Source organism: Theropithecus gelada, chromosome 12 (assembly GCF_003255815.1).
Source record: "Theropithecus gelada isolate Dixy chromosome 12, Tgel_1.0, whole genome shotgun sequence".
In the NCBI taxonomy this organism is placed as follows: Eukaryota; Metazoa; Chordata; class Mammalia; order Primates; family Cercopithecidae; genus Theropithecus; species Theropithecus gelada.
In genome coordinates this window covers 41,535,296-41,552,555 of record NC_037680.1, presented here as the reverse complement: position 1 = coordinate 41,552,555, position 17,260 = coordinate 41,535,296, and the positions used below count along the sequence as shown (strand labels likewise).

The 17,260-nt window shown below is 34.1% G+C and overlaps 1 protein-coding gene across 14 annotated transcripts in view; it reads left to right on the top strand.

The window, feature by feature from the left end:
- SCN3A (sodium voltage-gated channel alpha subunit 3) overlaps nucleotides 1-17,260 on the top strand; it is an 86,496-nt gene that overhangs the window by 29,443 nt on the left and 39,793 nt on the right. For 9 of the 14 annotated variants that reach the window (XM_025404444.1, XM_025404448.1, XM_025404443.1 and 6 more), the window contains 6 exons: nucleotides 5,315-5,662; nucleotides 6,708-6,840; nucleotides 8,197-8,435; nucleotides 13,168-13,341; nucleotides 14,290-14,646; nucleotides 16,464-16,934. In XM_025404444.1, the coding sequence (XP_025260229.1) occupies nucleotides 5,315-5,662; nucleotides 6,708-6,840; nucleotides 8,197-8,435; nucleotides 13,168-13,341; nucleotides 14,290-14,646; nucleotides 16,464-16,934 (1,722 nt within the window). Of the gene's footprint in view, nucleotides 1-5,314; nucleotides 5,693-6,704; nucleotides 6,841-8,196; nucleotides 8,436-13,167; nucleotides 13,342-14,289; nucleotides 14,647-16,463; nucleotides 16,935-17,260 lie in introns of all 14 variants that reach the window. The other 5 variants (XM_025404446.1, XM_025404447.1, XM_025404441.1 and 2 more) reach the window with 3 other exon arrangements.

The following is a 17,260-nucleotide window of genomic DNA, read 5'->3' as shown; positions in this document are numbered from 1 at the left end:
TCTTGTTTACATTTTCCACTTTGAGACCCCAGATAAACTTATTTTCTTCGAGAATGAGTTTCTGCCTTTGGTATCCAAAGTTGTTATTGTAACACACACATAAATTTTGAAAAGAAATGTTCTTTGGGTTTTATCTTTATCCTTTGATATGAGAACTGGACTATGGTGAGTCTCCATTTTGCTTGCATAGGGTCATGCCATGGTACATTAGAATGAAATTATGACCTAAATGTTCTTGAAGAGAATAGCATCAAAGGTAGTCTATTTTGTGCTCTGATTTAATGCCAACTACCTAGTTCTTCATCATAGTTTTAAGTAAAAGAGTAAAAATTAGTTTCAATTACTTGTTGTTTAGTAAGTTTTATGGATTAGTAAGTTAATATATTGTTTACATATGTCTGATGTAAAGAATAATTAGTTATAAAATCTGTGATAAGTACAATTATGGCTTTGAACACTATTTGGCACCATTAGAATTTCATGTGCTATGAATTGCAAATGCTTCTAATCATAACAATCTTGAATCAGAATTATACCCTAAAAATAATGCTTCGAGAGAGAATATATAAGATTAATTTAATCAAAAACTGCAAATCAACCAAGAGGTATGATATATTTTTCATAAAGAAAGAAACTTCTAAAAAAACAGAAGTAATAAACACAAAATTCAACATAGTATTTACTTTTGGTTGGGAGAAAAGGTAATATGCAAGTTCTCAGTGAATTTTTATAATCTAAGTTTAATATGTAAACAAATATTTTTAAAGAAAAAAGTAGACTATATCAATAACTTAAAACTTGTATTCTCATATTAGAACAAAATGGACATGAATACACAAAGAGTTTTAAGATAAAAGCCATTTAAGACAATATCAATATCAAGAAATTCAACTATTACTGTCTTGTGTAATACAAATATAAAATATATTATCAAATCAGTATAACACATTTGGAATTAACTTGAAGCTCTGGAGGGCAACTTGGTTTCTCAGATCAGATTTTTTTTTCTTAAACAGTCACCCTTGATATTTTGGAATTCGTAAAACTATTAGGAGTTATTAGAATTAAGAGTATATGAAACTATAGCATAATGATGCTATAGGGAACACAAACGTTCGTGTTCATATCTCAACGCCAAACTAGTTCTGTGACCTTGGTCAAGTCAGTTGTACTTTGTAAAATTTCTGTAAAATAAAGTAAGAACACCTACATTAAAGAGTTTTACGGGACTAAGCAATATATCGAAAATCTGTGTGACAAAGAATAAGTCTCTTATTAAGTTAAAATTGATGAATGAATTTCAAATGAGGGAAACAAAACTTTTGAGTAGTTTCAATTACTCACAAATGTATGTACGCAGTTTGATAGCAGTATTATTTCCTTTATCGTTTCATCATTTTGCTCAAATAAAAGTTTGCAGATTAGTTCATTCAGTCCAATCAACAAATATTCATTGATCACCAACTATGTGGCAAGCATAATTCAAGATGCTGAAAATACCTCAAAGAACAAAAGAGATTCAATTCACTGACCTCATGGAAATTTATTCCCAAGGAGACGGACAATAAACAACATAAATAAGTTATAGACTGCGTTAGAAGGTAACAAATGTTAAGGAAAAAAAAGTAAGGAGGAAAAAAGGAACACGAGCCATAATTGGAAGAAAAATTTTAAATAGGGTGGTTTACAATGACCTCACTATTTAGACATTTTGGGAAAGATTTGGAGGAGGCAAAGGAAGAGGCTATCTTATGGAACAGCATTCTAAGCTGATGATAGGGGAAGTGCAAAACCCTGACATGGTAGCATGCCTGGAGTGCTTTAGGAGCAACTGGTAGACTTGGTTTGCCGGAACTGAGTAAACCCCAGACAGGCAAGAGCAGGGAGGTTAGCTGATGGCCAATGTTTTAATACTAAAAACAGAAACAGTACATACATATGGTAGATGTCGTTCATTTTATATTTGTAAATAGACAGAAGACAGATGGATAGATAGGTAATTTCAAAAGTGAAAGAAATAATCTATTAGTTTTAAATTTGCATCTCCCAGTAAAGACAGGCTAAGAGCATTAACACAACTAACAAGCAGAAATATACCATAAACGGTTTACAGTTTCTGATTCTGTAAACAGAAAAGGAATCTGGTAGAAAGAGAATCAGGGAAGGTGGTGGGGACAGGAAACATAAGATAGACAGTAAATACTGCTCAAGTCAAATATATCTTCTGAAAGTGTCAAAGCAGAGAGGCCATAAATTGTGGACACCCTGTCTTCTATTCACATAAATTACAAATGTTATTTTGTTTATTACATTATTTTATTTTTAAGCAGATTATATATGTTAGTAGTACAAAATAAAGAAGTATTTAAAAGTATAAAATGAAACCTCAAAATGCTAAGTACTTCCAACAAATACTCACTTTCCTTGTTCCCACTAGAACATCTTAAAATTCCCAGCATCTTTTTCCATCTTGACTTTTCCCAACCCACTTTGAATCCAAAGCCTACCTGCATGCTTGTGTCTTACAGACCTAATTTCTTCTATTTCCCCTTTTGTTACTGAAAATTAAGAAACAGTCTACATTTATCTTCTGAGAACAAGATAAAAAAGATACCTGGGAAATATGTTTTGACATGCCTGAGGCAAAGAAAGATAGCCTTTCACTCCTTAAAACATTAAAGCTGGTTTTCCCTAGAGAAAGTGTTGCCACATCTGTGGGTATTCCCTCCACTCTGCTGCATCTTCCAGTGTGTTATTTTTGGTTTATTTTCTCTGAATGCTATTTCTGTTATCTTCTTTTTCTGTCTCTGTTGCCTTGAAAGCTGCGCTCACACCCATTATTATACATTCCAAAGAGTGAATAGAAGTTTCGAATAAAGAGATCTGGAACGCCTTTGAAAATACCTGACATAAAAATATCCAAATTAAAGGCATGTCCCAGATACATAATGGATGCACACACATACCACATACTCCCAACCAATATTGTGTAGACCAATTTTCAGTTTTCAGAGACAGTTTCAGAACACAGGTGTATTGAGGTGATTACACTCAGCCATCCTAGGGACTAATGTAAGACCAAGTTAGTATTTCTCTGAGTGTAGGATGAGGTCCACCCTGTATTACAGTCACCTGGAATGTGTCAAGAAAATTCAGATTCCAGAGTCCCATCTGCTACTTGCTGAATCCATATTCCAAAAATCTGGGACCTAAAAATATATATTTTTAACTCTCAGAGTGATTCACATACACGCAAATGTTTCAAAACACTAGTTCTGGGCTGGGTGTGGTGGCTTATGCCTCTAATCTCAGGGCTTTAGAAGGCCAGGGTGGGCAGATCACCTGAGGTCGGGAGTTCGAGGCCAACTTGACCATCATGGTGAAACCCTGTCTCTATTAAAAATACAAAAATTAGCCAGGTGTGGTGGCAGGCACCTCTAGTCCCAACAACTCAGGAGGGTAAGGCAGGAGAATAGCTTGAACCTGAGAGGTGGAGATTGCAGTGAGCCGAGATTGCACCACTGCACTTCAGCCTGGGCGACAGAGCGAGACTGCCTCAAAACGACAAGAACAACAATAAAAACACGAGTTCTGGATATAACTGTTCTTATATTGATCATTTAAATGGAATCTGAGGAAATGAAAAGCATTAGCATTCTTTATTAATGGGGGGATGAATTGATGTCTTCACATGATCTAATCTCTTGATCACTTTGCTGTAAAATCCCTCTACTGTCTGCCCTTCGGTAGACAAACCTGCTACAGGAATTAAGTATTACATAGACACACCCTCCGATGGACAAGCTGGACAGCCAACAGTTCCTGTGGAGAATCTAACCAAATCCAAAGGAACAGAGCACTTTTTAGTGAATAATATCCTTCCAGAATATCACTGAGACAGAGGACAACAAAGATTATTCTGGTGCTTTGCAGTCTGGGAAAAGCCATAAAAATAAAGCTAAAAATGGGGCCTACGAAAATCAGCATGACCTAATTAGGCAGAGGAACCAAAAATAAGTTTGACAGAGTCTGCCTTTTCTGTTTTTTCCACTAAAATCATTTTATTTGGTTTTACACTAAAGCTTAGAAGAAAGAGAAGATCCAGGAATGTTTGCTGCTGACATATGTATATGTATATGTATGTATGTATATTACCCTGGGTGTGAAGAGAAGTAGGAAAGGGAATGAGAGAGCGAGGAGGAATGCCATTGTTCATGATGAGGGGAGAAAACAAATATTCTGCAGACTGAATAGAGATGTTGTTGAAAACTATCTGCAAGACTAGAATACACACAGAATTATTTGGGGTTGCTAGTTTAAAATCCTTTCAAAATGTGCTAGAGGGAACTTCAAGCTAAATCCTCATTTTCTGGTACTAGGAAACAGTTCGCTTAACTTACTTGGGAATAGCTGTAATAAAAAACGTTTTGAATTGTCTCTTTCTTTTCAATACAGTTAAAGTAAAATCAGAAGTATATGCTGTTTTTTTACACCACCCGCTGGTGAAGTCATGTTATATGTCTTGCTTTTATAAGCCAGTGTTATATTTTACACAAGAAGAGTAATTTATGTAGCAGTTTAGGAATCCTCTCTGTTGCGTTTGCTATGACATGTAGTCTCTCAAATAAGGTGAATCATTGGTTGCCATTTGGGAAACTGTTAGCAAATTTGGAAGACAACATCGTAGGTAAGTTTTGTGCCTTCTATTCCCATGTGGGTAGAGACAAACCATTTCAGACAAAGAGTAAACTCATTTTCTTTCAGAATTCAAAAGACGGGAGTGGAAAAATAGCAGTTTTTTTTTTTTTTTTTAAATTATCCTGAAGTGAAATACTGGCTACAATGCAACATTTGAAACAAATATTTTAAATTTGAGCCAACATTCTCACTTGAGCCAAAACTTATTCTCCAGGTTGCATTCCCTTCAGATTACAGCATTAAGAAATAGAAGCTACTTACTATTTGTTTAACCACCACTCCCATCAAAAGTAATCATTTAGCCTTTTGAGCATCTGGTCCCTAACCTATAGCATTATGATAACCCAATCACCTGAAGTGAAGACTAAATGAAGTGGTTGCATACTTAGTAAATTGCGAATCAGTATTGTTAGTCAGAAAAACACTCTTTTACTTAAATTTGCTTTAATAAAAGTATTAAAAATATGTGTCCTCTATAAATTTGATAGTCCATGTTTAAGAGCAAGACTATACTAACTCAAAAGAAAATAGATCTTTTAATATTAATACTTTTATTTTTATTAAATAATTGTGTTCTCCCCCCACCCCATCCCATTCCTTTTTGCTTTCTCCGCAGTCTCTGTTGAGTATCCGTGGCTCCCTGTTTTCCCCAAGACGCAATAGCAAAACAAGCATTTTCAGTTTCAGAGGTCGGGCAAAGGATGTTGGATCTGAAAATGACTTTGCTGATGACGAACACAGCACATTTGAAGACAGCGAAAGCAGGAGAGACTCACTGTTTGTGCCGCACAGACATGGAGAGCGACGCAACAGTAACGTTAGTCAGGCCAGTATGTCATCCAGGATGGTGCCAGGGCTTCCAGCAAATGGGAAGATGCACAGCACTGTGGATTGCAATGGTGTGGTTTCCTTGGTGGGTGGACCTTCAGCTCTAACGTCACCTACTGGACAACTTCTCCCAGAGGTGATAATAGATGACCTAGCTGCCACTGACATTATTCACTAATTTGAAATAATCAAAGCCTGGACAGTTTAGGCTGTTATACCGTCCTGCTTCCTCAAAATGAAAAGTTGGTAAAAATAATACATGATTAATCAAAGGGAAAACAATAGAATATTGAGAATCAATTGAATTGTACGGGAGCATTAGCTTTTGTTGTATGGGAATTCATTGTAAGGGACCATGGCTTTAGGTTAAAAGGGCCCAGTTTTTAGAGTCTGCTTTGAAACACATATCTGCAAATTTGGTAGACCTACCAAGACAAATAATGGACATTTTCACCATCAAATCTGTAAGATGCATAATCACCAAGAATTGTAAAATTATCTATTCATATTCTGGAAAATTCATATTCTTAAAATTAAATATTATAACCAATTTGTTGATAATGGGCAGTTTCATACAACTGTCAATATTTACAGTGCTATTTTAAAATGACTCTAAAATGTGTTGTTTTTTAATAGGAAGAGATATAGAAATAATTAAAGAAATTTCAGGAAAGCACACACATTTCATTGTACATCTGTGTTTGTGCATGGAAAAAAATTGGCCCACGTATGTCAATATTGTCAATATAGCCTCAAAGAAAATAATTCAGCCTTGAGACTATATAATCATAGTATTTATTGGGGGGGAGATTGATCTGATTATTAATCATTGATAGAAGATAAAAATAATTTTCACCTAAATGAAATAAAATAATAAATGACTTTAGCATGTTTACAACAAATTTCCTTGAAAATTGTGACAGGTTAATTAAAATATTTCTGTAATATAATTGTGTTATACCAACTGCATCCACTGGTGAATTCCTCTTAAATAGTACTACCTGCGATAACTTTTTTTAAAAAACAAAACTGTTTATAACTTAACAATAATTCAACATTTTATTCCTTGAAAATTCTTAACTGGAAAAATTGCATGTGGCATGATTTACCAAAGAAATGCTATGTGGTGTTGTATTACTTATTGGAAAGAGTGGTTTGAGCCATCAGTATTTGGTTTGCAGGGCACCACCACTGAAACGGAAATCAGAAAGAGAAGGTTAAGTTCTTACCAGATTTCAATGGAGATGCTGGAGGATTCGTCTGGAAGGCAAAGAGCCATGAGCATAGCCAGCATTCTGACCAACACAATGGAAGGTAAGAAGCAGGTCATGGAACAGTCAACTTTCTGTGATTATGTGCTTTGTGAACTATTCCTTCTTTTCATAGAGTTACTGAAGTCTGTTACCCAGATCAAAACTATATACTAGACCTAAGAATGTGATATATGGAGTATATTATCACATTGATTACAAAAACTAATATTGGCCTTATTTCTTTTTGAGTTGGGTCCTTACCTTGCTTGCAGAGTGATATTTCACCACTTGATATTATATCAATGAGGATTTCTTCTTATGTTATGTTACTCATATGCAAATAGAGTAAACTCTTCCCCCTTTCTAAGTCTTGGTATATAGAAGCATAAGGAAACATTTCTTTCAGGCTTTAGTCTGTTCTTCAGGCATGGAGGTGTTGATAGGGTTGTGGGAGCACTTGAATGAGTTGGACAAATCAAAACCTGTCCTCCACTCCAAGAGAGATCCTACCAAAGGGTCTCTCTTCCATCTTCTACATACACAACAACCATTACATTCCTCCAAAGGACCATGGACAGATATGTTCATTGATTTTGACATACAGGAATGGGCAGCAACTATTTATGCACTAAACTTGTTCATACTTCACACAGTCCTCACTCCATGAAGTCTGGAGAGAGAATATATTAGTACTGCCCTTTTTGGATCAATTGTATGTCAATTCTAACATATGTTCTTTAAAAAACATCAATTACATTTTGTATCACGTCTTCTTGGTGTATTAGATATACAGTCACATAATAATTATTTTGTAACAGGCCTCATCCATTAAAATTTCAAGTAATATTTTAAATACATGATGCTAAAATTCTAAAAGATATGTACCAGCCACAAAAGTAGATTTGAGTCTGAATGTATACTAAAAAGAAGGGCATACTACATTCTCATTGTGTGCAAGATGAATGTTGATATGGAAACTATGAGAGGAGAGAATAGTTCATAAATGTTATCACACACATAAGGGATCACAACTTTAGACAATGTTTTTAAAAAGGTACTTTCAGAAGAAACCATAATTATTTAAAATTTTAATAGTTGTGTAATGCTTATTTAAAATTCTGTTTTGACAAACAGAATACAGCAATTTAATCAATCATAACCTAGTGATTTTAAAGCAAAATATTAAATTCAAAGTGCTTTTTTTTCTGTATTTAAAAGAAAAAAGTCAATCTATATGACATTTTAATTAGTATTTTCTGAAAATATTTAATGGGATTGTCTTCTTAAGTTTCTTAAGTAATATGAATTTCTATTTTCAAATATAAGCATCAATTTTGTTAAATGATATAAAATCTACTGGCAATAATAACTCATTTTTGTTGTTATTTACTACTCTCCCTCTTTATTGTCCCTCCAGAACTTGAAGAATCTAGACAGAAATGTCCACCATGCTGGTATAGATTTGCCAATGTGTTCTTGATCTGGGACTGCTGTGATGCATGGTTAAAAGTAAAACATCTTGTGAATTTAATTGTTATGGATCCATTTGTTGATCTTGCCATCACTATTTGCATAGTCTTAAATACCCTCTTTATGGCCATGGAGCACTACCCTATGACCGAGCAATTCAGTAGTGTATTGACTGTAGGAAACCTGGTAAGTACATTTGAAGTTTACTTAATTACTTTGGCAGAGGTGGGAGACATAGACCAAAGGGAAAGATCTGTTTGTGCTGTGCTGAACCCAAAAATTGTATCCTCTTTCCTCATAGAAAGAAATATCTAAGGAATATTACAGGGAATCTCAGCAATAGAGCCTAAAACTCAACTGGTATGAATGCTGATTGTTTAGGCCAATGTCTGTGGTGATTGATCGTAGTGTCTTACCAGTTGTAAACATCTCAAAATCTTTACAGTTGTTCTTTCTGGAAATGTGGGTCCAGATAAACCAGAAGATCTAATCCTGGCTCCACAAACATGTGGTTTTAACCCACACAACCTCTAAAAATATCATGTCCATTGAAGGGATGACCCAAAGATTGACGTATATTTTTAAAAAGAACATCATTGTTTCAAGTTAACTACCTAATAAAAAGCTTCAGTGATATTCATACAAGAAAATAAATAGTTGCTAAATGTGCATTTGTGATTTAGCCATACCTCTGGTTTAAATTACTGAGCATGCATCTATGTCTGTGTGTGCTGATCAAAATGAGTGAACACGTAAGAAAAGGGTTTACATATATTATTAATCAAGACCTTGCCCTGTACTAACTCAAACAAACTTGGGGCAAGGGGTAGTGGGAAAACTGGAATGGAGGGAAAAGGTAGACTAACAAACTAAATAAAGGGCAGTATTGCAGTCTGACTTCAGGAACAGTCATCATCAAGGGCTTAGATATGGCCTGCAAGTTCACTGCATCATTTGTCTTTAGGTCAGCAAATGTTCAGTAAGAGCTCACTGATTTTACATCTTACAACCTCTACACTGGAAAAAGCCTGAATCTCTTTTTGAGTCTCATTCCAAAGACTCTTGATAGAACTTCGGCATAATTTGGGTCAGATGCTCACCTCTGATTTAATCAGCTTTGGCAGAGGGTGGAATCGTGTTGAAAACATAGCAGTCCTGAGGAATCATGGGTGGAGGAGCAATTGCCAACAGAAGGGGGAAAGGAAATGCTAGTGGACAACTGGATAAATGTGTGCCCTAATAAGCGACCTCAAATTCTCTGCATTACTTGACTCAGTAGAATACTCACATATTCTTAAGATTTTCTTCATCTTTGGCAAAGGCCATGTCCCATTTTTCTGTTGCCTCTCTCAGTGTTTACATGGGAGTCACTCAATGAATAACCTACTGGTTGATACCTAGCCAAAAATGCTGCTACAGGTAGCATGATTTTGCAAAAGAACACAGGCTTTGCAGTGGAGTGGAATTGAGTTTGACCTTAGTTGCCAGTGCTTACTAGTGATATGGCCTCTGGACAAGTCTGATAAACAATCTGAGTCTTTGTTTTCTACTATTGAAATGAGTATAGTAATCCCCTTCGTGCGGAATTGTTGTGAAGGTCACATGAGGTAATGTGAAAGCACCTAGACTGTGCCTGGCATCTAGCATGTGCTCAATAAACAGTTTCCTTCCTCATATATATGCTATTACCCTTTCAGACCTTTCTTTGAAATAATGATGGAAAATATTTCTGGTGTAGTTCTTGTATTTTTCCCAGGATATTGGACAGTTAGGGAAGTTGAACAGGTGAAGGAAGATTTTGGAAACTTGCCAGAGTGAAACAGTAAATATAGAATTCCAATGTTGCAGCAGTTGAGTATGGAAACACAGGATAAGAGAGGCTGGATTATAAGATGATTGAATGAAAAAGCACATGACAAAAGCATCAAATCTAGGTCCTAGTCAAAGTGGTCATGGTAAATATCTGTGTGGTTTTGAAAAGTCACTTAGATCCTTGAGTCTATTTTCTCAACACACATATAAACAATGAGTGTGTTGGACTAAATGACTTTTTATGTATGTTCCAGTTCTACAATCCTATTACTTGATGGGTAGTAACTGAAATAATGAGGTGGGAAAGTGGAATGGGAGACTGATGCCTGGTAGATTGTTGGTGATAGAACCATCTATAAGTTCAGTTTAGTGCTGGGGAAACAAAACTTGTCAAGATAGAGAGCATAAATTATAGGGAACGGACCTGAGTTATTTATTTCTAACCATAACAATAGGAGAATATGTAAAGTGACTGACTCTATTGGTTGATACCTCCTTACTATAATGATTAACATATCAATAATGCATTGCATAATTTACAAAGCATTTGTTCATAGAATATCTTATTTCCTACCCATAACAACCTTTATCATAAATATTTATACATATGAAAGTAATACATATATTTAATATATAGGCAGAGAGAGAGCATGTGAGAGAGAAAGACAGAATTTCTATCATGGGTGCTTAGCTGACTTAAGACTATATTATAGATCATAGATAATTACACAGCATGTTTTGTGGAGAGCTTATACTTTGCTCATTAACATATATTTAGAATATCTATGGACTAGTTTATTACGGCTCAAATTATTGCATACTGCCTTATATTATACATGAGGACATTGAATTGTGGAATTTTCCATCTTAACTTAGATCAACATACCCCATTTTGTATTGTTTCTGCAGTACATAAAAATTAATCACTTCCTTGTTGATGAGATTAATCAAATTTGAATATCAAGAGACCTTGAATCTCAATTAAGTTTTGCTAAGGTGCTCTGTATTTTTGTGGAGTATTTTTCTGTTTGTTTTTTAATCATTATAAAATGCTTGCAACCATCATAGGGATTCAATAAGCAAAAAATAGCCTATCAATCGTAGTAGGTTAGACAACATCTTCATCATAACAAACATTTCCAACCTACCTGACAATGCTGAAACTAGATTAAAATGTACCAAAAACTATCCCATTGATTTTTAGGGCCTTAATTGAAAACATTTACAGAGATATAGCTGTCATTTTGGATTACTAGCTGTAATAAAAATATTATTTTTAATGAAAAGTTTCATGGTGGGATTACATTTTTAGATAAGTGTAAATTTAGGGTATATGTTTTTAAAGGCATGAGATCTAGTCATTTTAGAAGAGCTGAAAATACCACCTTATGATTTTCTATAGAAAGAGATGTTTGTAGATTATTTACCTGGATGGTTCTAGCTCACTTTAAATAATATATTTCTATCATCAGAGTGCCTATTTCAAATAATAACTGCTTCTAAAAGTTTTATACAAGAAATAAAATTTGTATAGTTAGAACTTACTTTGTATTTACCAGGCAAAATCACTATTTGAAAAAAAGAATCTTTGATGTGTTATTCTGTAAAATGAAAAATATATTTTTCAATGGGCATTTCACCATATACCTGGATTTTCATGTACTAGGCTTGCTTAAAATACATTTTATTTCTATTTGAGTGAATGGATGACTACTGTCAGGCTGTTTTTCTTTCTGTGATGGGTATTTTTCATCTGTGATTGGAAACAATGAAGTGTTAGCTGAATTTATACCTCTGTAAGGGTGGATCAATATTTCTTTTAAGTAATACGATGTTTTAGGAAACCAAATAATTGTTATACTGTTATTTTGACAGAATTCCTTCAAGATAAAGGCTGATTTATCTTGGTAAATGCTAAGCTTGACTTTACAGTCATAAATTGTAATTTTTAACTATAGTGAATTAAGAGAATTGCTTTAAAAGATTTTCTGCAAGAGTGATTTCACAATTCTTCATGTCCTGTGTCTCTCAGCCTATCATTTTGAGTTAAAAAATAAATGTGTTTGTTTCATTGTTTTTCTTTCTATTGTCAAATACACATTTAGCTAGCCACTCAAGTGATTTATTAATCTTATTTACATGTATATGCATACTGAGTATTTTCTCCTGCTGGTTTCAGTTAAATCTGCAGTTTGTTACTCTACTAATCCATTAACCTTAATTCTGAGGCATGCATCCAGAGATCGTTATTATAAACCATTTACGGCAAACTTACTCTTGTTTCAGGAATGTTTATAAAATTATAGAAATAAGATGGTATCCCTTAAAAAACACAAAATCAAAAACAAAATATGGTTTTTATGAAATCAATTTTTAATAACTTTCAATAATATGTGGATTTGTTCCTGATGCAATACTACCCAGAAATGAATTTGGTTGTAATTGTGTTAGAAATGTAGTGTACCAACAAGGGCAATAATTCAGGAGCTATTTTTCAATACCAGATTTAAAATGTAGACCACGAAATGTTTTAAAATTAGTGTTTTTCTTGGAAATCCAGCAGATTCATTAAATAATATCACTCTGCTTAATAAAATACTCTCCTAGAGGGGAAAAAAAAATGCTAGACATGACTGGGTGTGGTGGCTCATGCCTGTAATCCCAGTACTTTGGGAGGCTGAGGTGGGCAGATCACTTGAGGTCAGGGGTTCGAGATTGGCCTGACCAACATGATGTGAAACCCTGTCTCTACTGAAATTACAAAAATTAGCTGGGCATGGTGGCCCACGCCTGTAATCCCAGCTATTTGGGAGGCTGAGGCAGGGGAATCACTTGAACCTGGGAGGCGGAGGTTGCAGTGAGCCGAGATCGTGCCACTGTACTCCAACCTGGGCAACAGAAGGAGACAATGTCTCAAAAATAAATAAATAAAAATGAAAATGAAAACAAAACAAAACAAAAAAGCTAGACTTGAGTTGATTTGTCACATTTTCTCACTTTAAATTTTAGATATTTTTATTCCTGACTATTAATGTTCTTCTTTATAAATTCATGTAGCATCAGTGTTTTTCAGTGCTCTTGAAGTAGTGCTGATCTCTATTTTTAGGTCTTCACTGGGATTTTCACAGCAGAAATGGTTCTCAAGATCATTGCCATGGATCCTTATTACTATTTCCAAGAGGGCTGGAATATCTTTGATGGAATTATTGTCAGCCTGAGTTTAATGGAGCTTGGTCTATCAAATGTGGAAGGATTGTCTGTACTGCGATCATTCAGACTGGTATCTATTTATATATATTCCTGTCGCTCATTGGCACATTTATTTTGAAATTGAATCAATGTATATTTATATAATTATTAATTTTAATTTTAATTTTACATCAATATATAACATTTTAAAAAAATATAAACATCCTCTTTAAGTATAAACAGTTTCTAAGATTGATGAAAGCGTTTGAAATACTTTATAATGATTAGGTATGTAGGGCACATCTGAAAACCTACGTGTACTTTCTAAAACTGTGTTTTCAGTTTATGAAGTTTTTTTGGCCTTACAGTCTGTATAGACATGCAAATAAGAATTTTAGGCCCCAATTAATTTTAGCTTTTTATTAACCCTACTTCTATGAATGGGGACTGTTTTAAAGCAACATGCGGGGAAATAGTTGATGTTATTAATATCTTAAATAATTGTATAACAAACTTTTTAAATTACAGCACAATTTTATTGAGAAATATATACAATTTTTATTGAAAATTAAGCAAAATGTGTATTCAATTTTTTTCTGTACATTTGTATCATATTATTTAGTTTATTTTACTTTTATTTTATTTGGCCCATAAAAATATATGATTTATACTTTTAATATTTCTTTTTACTCTCTAAAATAGAACCTGAAGATAACATTAGTTTGCTAATTTAAAAATGTCTCTAATCAAAATATCAATTTGTTTACATGGGCATATCTTTTGATGAATCAGAAATGTTTTATTTATTATTTCCGAAATGTTTTATTATTTTTACTTTTGCCCTTAAATGATATTATGACCTGATTTACAATTCTAATATTGTTAACACTGTTTTTTCTGGATTTGAAATTGAATTAGTTCAGCATATTTTGAGTTTTTACATCTACCACATGTGGTTCTATGATACCACATAGTAATAAAATAATGTATAAAATTATATTATGATTACTACTAAGAGCATCTTTTCACTTCATTACAGCTTAGAGTTTTCAAGTTGGCAAAATCCTGGCCCACACTAAATATGCTAATTAAGATCATTGGCAATTCTGTGGGGGCTCTAGGAAACCTCACCTTGGTATTGGCCATCATCGTCTTCATTTTTGCTGTGGTCGGCATGCAGCTCTTTGGTAAGAGCTACAAAGAATGTGTCTGCAAGATCAATGATGACTGTACGCTCCCACGGTGGCACATGAACGACTTCTTCCACTCCTTCCTGATTGTGTTCCGCGTGCTGTGTGGAGAGTGGATAGAGACCATGTGGGACTGTATGGAGGTTGCTGGCCAAACCATGTGCCTTATTGTTTTCATGTTGGTCATGGTCATTGGAAACCTTGTGGTACGTATGTATTACAAATGCTCATAAATTAGAACAAGAGCAGACAGTAGCTGGGAAGGTGGCCAGATATGGTAAACATATCTCTGGTTTATAGTAAGTGGCCTAGACTAAAATCCCCCTATTAACACTCTGAGAATGAGCAAGTTATTTAACTTCTCCTGGACTCTGGTTTCCCATTTTTTATGACATTGGGATAACAAAACTGAAATCATATCTTTGATGTAAAGATTAAATCAGGGGTATTTATGAATGCCTGAGGGGCATAAATATTAGATTTTACTTTCTTCTTCAAAGAAAGTAAATTTTTATCACTAAGACGAATTGTGTCCTAATATTGTTTTGATATGAAAATGACCTCTACTAAATCTAAAAAGACAACTATCTATTCTATAATCAAATTGCTCTTTGCATGTTCATAGTTCATGTAGTTGGCTTACTCAGAGATATAGGTCATATACTACCAAGTTTTGAAGACACATTTCAGTGAAGTAGACCATTATATTTTAGCTATGCATTGTAATTATCCAAGTAACTTGGAGGAGGACAAAATGTTTTCTTCCCTGAATTTGCATTACTAAAGGAAAACCAATTATTACAGTTTAACTTATTCATATGTATGGACATTGTCCAGACTCAAAGGGCTTAGTTTTAACTGTGACTTAAAATCACTAATATAAAAACATAGTTTATATAGTTAGATGTTTAATGCTTAAATTTCTCAATCATGTGTGGGCAAAGCATTTCTTTATGTCATTACATTAGGCCTTTCCTTTGAGGGATACATTTCAGATAAACCTGTTCAAAAGAATGCTACTGGGATACCTACAAACACGCAATTTTTTTCTCCAGAATAGTAAATTAGGGAGCTCTAGGTTCTGAAAAAAATCTGATACAGAAATAGGGAAACAAACTGGGGCTTTTGCCTTGCATGTCTTCCTATAGTGTAACATATTCTGAAACTCAATAACTAACTCCATTTCAGACTAAAAATATTGTTATAAATTTTCTTTTACATCAGAAATAATGAATTATTCCTGCATTAACCATAACTTACCAGTTGGCTGGGTAGCTTTTTCACGTATCCTATGATATTCTGAGAGTTAATATTGCCTCATACTTTCTACACACACGCACACACACACAAAGAAAGAAAAAGAAAAGTAACTTATGAGTTTAGCCTAAACCCTGGTACACTTTTAGATTTCTCTCCATCTGTTGAGCTATTTGAACACATAAATTTCAAAGTGTATTTGATGGGAAACATGTTAAATCGTATATAATTTGACTTAGAAATTTCTGCTGTTATAAAAGTTTGTGGCCATCGCGCCAAAGGAATTTGTATTTCAAGTGCATCATTTGGTACATATCATCAGGCTATTAAATAAATGAGTTCATTCTTTATATACATGAAGCTAGAAATTCCCTAGGGAAAAAAAATGGTAAGATGAAGTAAGATAAAATGATTAAGATGAAAGTATCTTTTTTTCTCTCTCATTGGCAAAAACCTTGAGGCCGAGATTTTGTCTTTTCGCTGGCAAACCTGAGTAGACACCATTTAAAATCTTAGAAGCTCTGCTTTCCTATTGTCCCTCCCAACAGGAAAAAAGGAGAGGTGCTTGTTTTATCGTTTTGCCCTTAGAGCAGGATATCAAGTCCTTTAAAGAGTGTGTGACTTAGACATGGCATCTGAAATATAGTAAGCATTCAATAAACATTTGCTGAAATAATTTTAGCAAAGATCTGAGTTCCCTTTTTAGGCTGTTATTTAAATGCATATTTCAATATTAAAATAGTTTTTTTTTCGTTTTTTCTTTTAGGTTCTGAACCTCTTTCTGGCCTTATTGTTGAGTTCATTTAGCTCAGACAACCTTGCTGCTACTGATGATGACAATGAAATGAATAATCTGCAGATTGCAGTAGGAAGAATGCAAAAGGGAATCGATTATGTGAAAAATAAGATACGGGAGTGTTTCCGAAAAGCCTTTTTTAGAAAGCCAAAAGTTATAGAAATCCATGAAGGCAATAAGATAGACAGCTGCATGTCCAATAATACTGGAATTGAAATAAGCAAAGAGCTTAATTATCTTAGAGATGGGAATGGAACCACCAGTGGTGTAGGTACCGGAAGCAGTGTTGAAAAATACGTAATCGATGAAAATGATTATATGTCATTCATAAACAACCCCAGCCTCACTGTAACAGTGCCAATTGCTGTTGGAGAGTCTGACTTTGAAAACTTAAATACTGAAGAGTTCAGCAGTGAGTCAGAACTAGAAGAAAGCAAAGAGGTAAGAATGCTTTTAAATTTTTTGTTGCATTTCCTATGATAACCATGTACTACAGTTACTTACTATTTTCATTGTACTTATATGCATTATTAAAAAGTAATATTGAAAGTCATATATATATATATATATATAGTGATGCTGGAAAATCACCAGATACTCTTTATGGGGAAATGCATTTCTAAAAATTCCAACTTTTCACAAGAAATTAAACCATTCTGAGTATTTAGTATATTCATTTTCTTGATCGTTTGAAAATGTGGTTTAAAAATGTGGCCTTTTAGACTGGGCATGGTGGCTCATGCCTATAATCCCAGCACTTTGGGAGG